This window comes from Ovis canadensis, chromosome 19 (genome assembly GCF_042477335.2).
Source record: "Ovis canadensis isolate MfBH-ARS-UI-01 breed Bighorn chromosome 19, ARS-UI_OviCan_v2, whole genome shotgun sequence".
NCBI classification, from domain to species: Eukaryota; Metazoa; Chordata; class Mammalia; order Artiodactyla; family Bovidae; genus Ovis; species Ovis canadensis.
In genome coordinates this window covers 67,620,000-67,629,349 of record NC_091263.1, presented here as the reverse complement: position 1 = coordinate 67,629,349, position 9,350 = coordinate 67,620,000, and the positions used below count along the sequence as shown (strand labels likewise).

At 44.3% G+C, this 9,350-nt stretch overlaps 1 protein-coding gene across 1 annotated transcript; it reads left to right on the top strand.

The window, feature by feature from the left end:
• The first annotated feature begins 1,360 nt into the window (after positions 1 to 1,360).
• Positions 1,361 to 8,991, top strand: CCR5 (C-C motif chemokine receptor 5). The gene is made up of 2 exons (XM_069562198.1): positions 1,361 to 1,458; positions 3,195 to 8,991. The coding sequence occupies exon 2, from the start codon at positions 3,206 to 3,208 to the stop codon at positions 4,262 to 4,264; it is 1,059 nt and encodes a 352-aa protein (XP_069418299.1). The 5' UTR covers positions 1,361 to 1,458; positions 3,195 to 3,205; the 3' UTR covers positions 4,265 to 8,991.
• The last annotated feature ends 359 nt before the right edge of the window (positions 8,992 to 9,350 follow it).

The window sequence follows — 9,350 nt, the reverse complement described above, 5'->3', positions numbered from 1 at the left end:
CAACTACCATTATCCAGCCCATTCCACAAATGAGAAAGCTGAGGGTAGGGCCAGGCTTTGAGTTCAGGCAATTGACTGCAGAGCCCACTTCAGCAGGTTTGGGGTCTTCTCAGGTCGCAGTCCGCGCTGGCGTGTTTCTTAGCCTGTGGCGGAGGAAACAAAAGCATGCAGAGGGCCCTCCTGTGGCTCGGGGCTGGCTCTCAGTTCTGTTCTATGTTCTCGGTTCTGCTGTCAACAATTGAGGTTTTTAGATAAGTAACCAACCACCAAGGAAGCCTGGGGTGACTGCAGATATTGAAATAGAATCCTGAGCTTGACCCTTTTCTTGTGCCATTTGCTGCCTGTTTCATGTTGAAAAATTCTCAAGAGAAATTCCAGATAGACTGTATCCTTGGAGTGTGGGACTCTGCTACCTATGTCCCTGGCACAGTACAACTACCCACAAACACGGGCTGCCTTGGAGGGCCGCAAAACGGTGAACAAGGAGGGTAACATTTTATAATGACGTGGCCTCAAGGTACTTGATCTGGAGAAAGATGGGCAATACATTCAGCTCACAGGTGAACGTACAGTAAAAAACCCTTAAGCAGCCAGCTATTTTAGTTTGCAGAGGAAAATAGTATTGGGTGATGAGTGTATGTGTGTGAGTTGTGGGAGGAAAGAAGGGGTAGTGAGGGAGTGAACAAAGCGGGGGGGGGGGCGTGCATGCTCAGTCCCTCAGTTGTGTCAGGTTTCTTGCAAACCCATGGACTGTATGTAGCCCACCAGGCTCCTCCATCCATTTTTCTAGGCAAGAATACTTAAGTGGTTTGCCATTTCCTCCTCCAGGCGATCTTTCCATCCCAGGGATCAAACACACATCTCCTGTGTCAGCAAGCAGGTTCTTCACCACTGAGCCAGCTGGGAAGCCCAGGTTTAGGGGGATAACAGGGTTAATGTGAGAGGTTCCCTCCACTTTAAAGTCAGTTTCAGCTGGCTTCCACAAATAGCAAGTGGGTCAGAATCTCTCACCCTCTGAGCCTCCCCATTGATAAGCCCTGCAGTCTAGTACAAATCATTTGTCCCTTGGACAGAAGTTTCTTTCAGTAAAACATGGCCCTTTGACTAGATGCTCATGTTCTTCTAGTTCTAATATCCTTTAATTCCTTCTTTTTTCTAACCATTTGGGTAGTTGGGTGAACTAAGAAGCAAAAAGAAATTGCGTAGTCAGGGAAACCCATGAATAAAGTTTTAGATTAGACATCTATTTTCTGTCTATTTTAAGCTCAATTTAAGAAAAAAAAAAAAAAGGACTGGTCTTTGATGATTTTTTGCACGGCCAGATACTTAGTAAAACTCCGCCCCCAACTCAGAAGAAACTGTGCATTTCCTACTTTTATGCTGTCTATATGTTTGACTTGCACAGCTCAGCTGGTCAGAGGAGTTGAGACATCCGTTCCCCTACGAGAATCTCTCTCGGTAAGTTATCTCTCAGCTAACTTTGCCTATTTCTTAGCGCAGCTTGAGTGATGAGTAAAAGCCTTTACAGGAAACCATAGAAAACATCAGAAATACACCAGGCGTTCACTGAACTATCTTAAACTATAATCTTTAAGTAAGGAAAAAGTTAAGAGTTTAGAATCAGTTTCAGGCTGTGATAACATCAAAGATACAAAACAGGATTATGAATGGAAGACTATAAAAAGCCCTCACCTTTCAAAAGAAAGATATTTTCGGAGAATAATTACTGGCCAAAACTTTGACAGACATGATCTTTTGGTTAGGAGAAATAAAACCTCCTCAGCAGGATGCCCTCTGAACATGTGCCCAGCCAGAAGCTGTGTCTAAGTCTCCTTTTATTTCTGCCAAGAAAAGAAGGAAGCCTGAAAATTGTCCAAATTAATAACAAGTTATAAATATCAAATCAACTTTCATAGCAAATCTAGTTGATTCTTTTTCTGGCTCAGAATTTAAAGGTGAGATTTTTCTGTGAGCTTTTCCCAGCTGCTTAATCTGAGGTACTGGGAGCTTGAGTCTCACAGGGACTAATTAGAGAAAATTCTCAGTCAAGCGGTGGGACCTAAATAGACCAGGCGAGTTAGTGGGTTGTGAAGGAACTAAGCTAATACAGGATGTATGCTAGGAGATGAAACACTGTCCACTTGACCACTTCTTATGTATTAGGGGAGGGGGTCCTTAATCATAGCAGCTCAGAAACTACAAACACAAACTTCAGAGAAAATGTGAGAATGGCAATCGGGACTTGACAACTGGCTGCTGGCTCCTATGACCTTCTCCAGGGACTCGGGCATCAGTCTGTCTCATTTTGACTACATCAAGGCTCCAGGCTGACAATCCTGCTTGTAGTTCTCTCACCAAGGAGTGAAAGACAGGGACCACAGCAGATAAGTTACAGTCAGCACTGCCTGCCTTCAAAATTAGTTGCTTACTCCCTGTGGGTCTTTGGGGAAGTTACTCATCTTCTCTGTGCTCTGAGGTTCTTATTTGCAAAACGGGGAAAATAAACCTGACCTGCCTCACTGAGTCACCTTGAGGATTAACTGAATGAGTGAAGTGAAGCTTAGAACAGTGCTTAGCAGGCAAAGTGCCCTAGAGAACTGTTCATTATCACCAGCAAGCTCCTAATGATGCTATGTGTAAGCTAACTCCAGGGAATGACAGCTTAAGAACAGACACGGTTGGACAGTTCCTGACCCAGTTTCTGGACATTGTTATCACAGCTTCATTCACTGCATGTGGCTACACAACATCCGATTTTATTTGGTGAGATGATTGATGCTCTCCGTCTAGTAAACAGAGTGTTAGTCGCTCAGGCGTGTCTGACTCTTATGACCCCATGGATTGTAGCCCACCAGGCTCCACTGACCATGGAATTCTCCAGGCAAGAATACCGGAGTGGGTTGCCATTTCCTTCTCCAGGGGATCTTCCCAACCTAGGGATCGAATCCAGGTCTCCTGCATTGCAGGCAGATTCTTTACCATCTGAGCCACCACGGAAACCCAAAGCAGAGAAGCTAGCAGCAAACTAATATAAAAAGTTCACTGTTTGACCCAAAAAAAAGGACTTCAGTTAAATGTAGAAATCTATGTTATCAATTTTTAAAACCTACTTAAGTATATAAAACGGTTTGCATTCATGATGGACTGCTAAGGACATTCTAGGACTTTATAAAACACCTTTTCTTTATTTACAGAGTCAAGCAAAATGGATTATCAAACATCAACTCCCCTCTATGACATTGATTATGGGATGTCAGAGCCATGTCAAAAAATCAACGTGAGACAAATTGCAGGCCAGCTCTTGCCCCCACTCTACTCGCTGGTGTTCATCTTTGGTTTTGTGGGCAACTTGCTGGTTGTCCTCATCCTGATAAACTGCAAAAAGCTGAAGAGCATGACTGACATCTATCTGCTCAACTTGGCCATCTCTGACCTGCTTTTCATCATCACTATCCCATTCTGGGCTCACTACGCTGCAGACCAGTGGGTCTTTGGAAATACAATGTGCCAGTTATTCACAGGGTTCTATTTCATTGGTTATTTTGGTGGAATCTTCTTCATCATCCTCTTGACAATCGATAGGTACCTGGCTATCGTCCATGCTGTGTTTGCTTTAAAAGCCAGGACAGTCACCTTTGGGGCAGTGACAAGTGGGGTCACGTGGGTGGTGGCTGTGTTTGCCTCTCTCCCAGGAATTATCTTTACCAAATCCCAAAAAGAAGGCTCTCGTCATACGTGCAGCCCACATTTCCCATCCAGTCAGTATCATTTCTGGAAGAGTTTCCAAACTTTAAAGATAGTCATCTTGGGGCTGGTGCTGCCACTGCTTGTCATGATCGTCTGCTACTCGGGAATCATAAAAACCCTGCTCCAGTGTCGCAGTGAGAAGAAGAAGCACAAGGCTGTGAGGCTCATCTTCGTGATCATGATTGTCTACTTTCTCTTCTGGGCTCCCTACAACATCGTCCTCCTCCTGAGCACCTTCCAGGAATTCTTTGGCTTGAATAACTGCAGTGACTCTAACAGGCTGGACCAAGCCATGCAGGTGACAGAGACCCTGGGGATGACGCACTGCTGCATCAACCCCATCATCTACGCCTTCGTGGGGGAGAAGTTCCGAAACTATCTCCTACGGTTCTTCCGAAAGTACATCGCCAGCCGCTTCTGCAAAGGCTGTCCAGTCTTCCAGGGAGAGGCTCCAGAGCGAGTGAGCTCCGTTTACACACGATCCACGGGAGAACAGGAAGTCTCTGTTGGCTTGTGATCTGACTCAGTTCATATATGCAAACTGTGGGGGAGCAGTTCAAGAGGAAATTACTGTCAACAAGGGTTTAAGATTCATCCATCAATTTGGCATCAGCTCTAAATATATTAGATATTTCAAGCCCATCAATTTTAGAAAGCCAAAGCAAAACACGCTGATGAAATAGCAATCTTCTCACCACCCCCCTCCACATCAACAATTTATTGGCAAGCTCTCCCCTCACTACAAAAGGTTCAGTGTTTAAAAAAAAAAATCCTCAGAGAATTATTAATTCCTGAGTTTGGTTACCTGAACAGGAATAACAAAATGAACTGAGTAAAGTATTGTATAGTTTCTTATCTGGGTAGGGCAATAGCCAGGTTGCAAATGTGATTAAAATAGGTCCTTCTCTTGCCATGGGGAGAAAAGACATGCCGGTGATCAGATAAGGAATGACATCTTCCATGTGGGATCTCTCCCAAAAGGTACGTTAATAAGTTCCACAGACACTGATGCCAAGGAAGAGCCCTGTGGTCTGCTGAGAGCTGGGAAGGCTTCTTCGCAGAAAAGGTACTGGAGGTCAATGGTCTGTCAGCGGAGAAGGAAGCTGAGCTCCAGGATGCAGGCACTGTACAGGCAAAACTTGGCTGTGGGGAGACAGGCACTGGCTGGGGGAGCTCCTGGGAGGAAACATGAGGCTGGCGCATGAGAAAACTGGACGGCATTGCTCATCAAATTCGGACAGCAGAGTGGGGAGCCCTGGCCAGTGTTGCAGAAGGCTCATTCTGTAACCAAAGGATGGCCTGGAAAGGTGAGCATTCAGGTCAAGGAGACCAGCAACAATGTGATCAAGTGAGGAGGCTCCACTAAAGTTGAAGCCAGAGATGGGAAGGATGGATACCTCCTCACAGCACTGAGGATGAGAGCCAGCAGAATTTGGGGTGGATTTGGCTTGGCAGTGAAGGGCAGAGAGGAGTCAGAGACTCCCTAGATTTGAGGCAAGCATCAGAGGTGCCCTAAAAGAGACATCAAGCATGGAAGGAGGAGGAGGTTTAGGTCAAAACAGGAGTTGGTGGAAGAGAAAGGGTCCAGTTTTGTAAGCTGAACACCACCCTAGGCAGACAGACCCTGGGCTGTCTGCCGTTGACTGCTCCAGCCACCAGAGCAGTCCTTCCATCCTGGCTAAAACCATGAGGCATCCCCAGGTGGCTCTGAAATACTAGATTTACAAATGCATGAGTCTGAGGTCCAGGAAGACTTCCAGGTCACATATGACATTTGGGTGGTACTAATTACATAGTTAACAAAAATCCAAAGTTTTATAAGCACTGAGTAAAGAGGCCCAGAAGAGCTGAGGGAAGCCTAAATGACTGCTTCTAAGAAGGTCTTCTGGATTTAATTATCAATAGATAAAGGGAAGAAGGACACACTCATTTGGAAAGAGGTCGCTTCAAGCTTTTTAAACCACAGAACATACAATTTACCAACCTCTGTGCTTCAACCTGAGTGTGGGGGCTAGAGATACACATTCCAGATGCATTTCTGAACAAACCTTATCCAAACACTAAGAGACTTCTTTCAAAGGAAGAATTGTGTGGGATTTTTTGCAGTTTGCTAGTTACATTATTAGTTTGTATACGCCTAAGACTGTTTTGAGTCCAGGGGTAGCTAAGGCCATCACTGTAAAGATTAGGTGGGAAAACACAAAGGAATGAGAACCTCTCAAGAAATTAAGATGTCAGAATAAGAGGTATTACTGATTTTTCTCCAGCTCTAAAGTGTGAAACTTGAGGGTTGTGGCTGTCAATAGGAAGTGACTAGAAGGGTCTTTGGTCTTGCTCTTAAAGTTGCTGAGAGTATATACATGGCATATGAGCCTCGTCTCCGGGTCAGTTCAAACATTCTGACACACACACACACATATATATATATATATATACACACACACATACACACACACATACACATATATATATGTGACATTATTATGTATATAGACAGTTACAAGTTGCTTGAAAGAAAATATGCATCTAATAAAAACTCTAAAAAATAATTGACTGTATTCTTGTTCTTTCAGCCAATGTCCATTTAGAATACTGCACATAAAATTGTGAGAGAACTTTTTAAGTAGCTGATTTGGAAAATTTCATGCACATACAAACACACATATTGGGATTATTTTTTTTAATTATTTTTAAAAGTTGACCCTCTCACTGGGTAAAATTGCCAGAATAATTTGTTTTTAAAGACACTATCTCTCAGAGTGGAGATTCTCAGCAACTGACCCTGAAAACTTTTAAATTTCAAACTTCTCTACTCAAGCTAAAGAATTGACATGACTCTTCAGAGAAAATCAACGTGTGATTCAACACGTTAGCTGTCTAGGCTAGACAATGGAAAAGACATAATGTTGCAACCTGGTCACTCATCTGTGATCTTGCATTGCAGACACAGGATACAGAAGAAGGTCATCGGTGGCTGTAAAGATTGCCTTTGTTTCATTTGACAGTCGCTCCCCCAAACCCGGCTGCCACTGCAGTGACGGCAACGGTGCTCACAGACTTGTGTGCACGTGCCTCCTTCCCTCGAGGAGGACAGGCACTTCAGGTAGAGGTGGCCTACCTGGGCACACTCACACAGCTTCACCCCTGCTTCCCTCTCCTCTTCCAAGCACACTCTGGAGCCGGTTGCCATCCTAACTTGGAGGTCTGTGACAAGGACTGCCTTCCATCTCACAGGGCACAAGGAGGCATGAACAGAGGTCAAGTGCGAGGGGCTGGGATTAAGGCAGAGGGAAGGACTGGGGAGAAAGAAGGCCTCCCCTGTAAGATGAAGGTGGCTGCATAGGGAGGTTGGAAGGTGTCCGTTTGATAACTGATACATGTGTACTTCTCATCCTCTTTCCTGCTAAATAAAACAAGTCCAATGTCAACATGAAGAAAAGCTACCCAGCGTGTCCGTGGCCTTCCCAGGGTGCCCGTGGCCTTCCCAGGGTGCATCCTGTCCCCCATCATGTGCACTCCTCACCCCTCATTTGCCTGGATCCTCCACACCCCTCGCTCTGCAGGCCCCTTCACTGCCCACCTCTTTTTTGCTCATTGTTTAGATCAGTAAATGAATGGTAATTCATTATGGCCCACAGGCTCTGACTTATCTCAATGCCTCAACCCAGAGGCCCTGTCAAGGAGGGGGTTTCGTATGTGCCATGGAGAAAGTCAAAGAAAAGGTGAATGTCCTTAGAAGGAGGAATAATGTGCAAATTCATAAATTAGGATTCTGCTGACATCTGAATTACAAGGGTTCTCAGTAGCAGCAGCTCTCACTAAATTAAATGTGTTGGTATTTCTAGTGACTAAATTAATGTCATTTACTTAATAACCAAAGGACAGATTCCCCGACATGAACATAGATGTCCAAGTGTTAACCCTTCTTATGAAGGCAGGAGACTTACCACGGAAGTGAGATGTGAGCCAGAGAACAACTCCTGAACTTCCTAACTGCTCTGGCTCATAGCTTGATAGCATATCCTTTACCAGCAGTTCAGGGTTTGTGCAGAGCACCTTGGAGTGAGGGTAGACAGAAGAGGCAGAAAGAGGTATTTTCCATAAGTTCTTTTCAATTAAATTCACTATAAAAATCTTGCTTATATTTTTCTAAAATGCTGTCAAACTTTAATATTTTACATTATGTATATGTCTACACCACACTTTTCATTTTCCTTAATTTATTGTAAGCATTTTTGTAACTCTTATATTTGGCTCCATACTGTTACTACTTTGAGAATAAGTTCTGTGTCATTTTGATTCTGTCATGCTTCAGCAACTTATGTTTGTCTCTTATAAAGCGGCAACTATTTTTTTAAAGCACAGTTTATGTCTTTTTCTTAAATGCAAAGCCATTAAGAACCTTGGGCTGTACTGCCCCCCTGTGGCCACTTAGCAAACCAACAAGTGTGGCCAGCAGCCATCCTTGATCAGAGATGCAGACGGGACATTTTTATACTCAGCTATTTCATGTCTGTCTCTGCTGGCACCACAGCTATTGTGTACAAGAAGTATCACCACAACAGGTCGGGGTGCATGATTCACTACTCGTCACTTGTGAAGAATAAGTGGAGCATCAGTGGAGGCCTCACTGATGGAACGGCAACCCACTCCGGTATTCTTGCTTGGAGAATCCCATGGACAGAGGGGCCTGGTGGCCTATAGTCCATGGGGTCGCAAAGAGTCAGACACAACTGAGCAACTTTCACTGATGCCTGCAGTGAAGGTCCCAACTGCCCAGAACCAATCTCTGCAGATCTGGTCAATTTCTGGGATTTAGATTTGAAGTCTGTGATGCAGCCTGTGGTTCTGACTTTCAGAAATTCCCCAGGTAGATTCTAAGTGCTGCCACAAGTATGAACACCACTTGCTTACAGCCAGTTGAACCGAAAGCAGGTTCAGGGAGGACTGCCATCTGGGCAGGATGCTGCCCAGCCTGGGAGTGGGCAACTTGTGGGCCCAGGAGAGTCTGGACTCAGATCTTTCCATTTTCATAACAGAACACTGACTCTGTCTTCCCCTAGGCTGATTTTAAAAGCATGTAAATCTAGACTTAATTGGCAGTATAAAAATAATCTGTATTCGAGGCCCCAAATATTTTGCTTTCATTTCTGGTTTTGGATTGTGTTTTGACCTGTCTGTTCCAAGTGAAAAGTAAATAAAAGTGGGATATCTGGCACCCATGCTGAGCTTGGGAGCTTCAAATTCAATAAATAACACATCAAGGTCTGTCTGAGATGGTTTGCAAGTGAATATAGATTTTGCTTCCTTTGGTAAAAGAATTCTGCCCCCACCGTCGTTTCCATCTCCCTTCAGTAAGCCCCACCTTTAACCAAGTCCAGCAAAAACACAACTGAAGCTACTTAGCAGCAGCAGCAGTGAAAACCATCATTCCTAAAGAACTGGATAACTCTGGGAGTCCCGGTAAACCCTGGAGAAGACAGTGAAAATTCTGCAGAGAAATAAAGTTTTAAAAGAGCATTGCTCCTAGTTAGTCTCAAAATGCTCTACTTATGTTTACTACCACTTAGCTAATATTCTTCAAAAATCCCTTTTAAGAAAAT

Coding starts and splice junctions, on each gene's coding strand:
- CCR5 (XM_069562198.1), top strand. CDS start 3,206: ATGGATTATCAAACATCAACTCCCCTCTATGACATTGATTATGGGATG.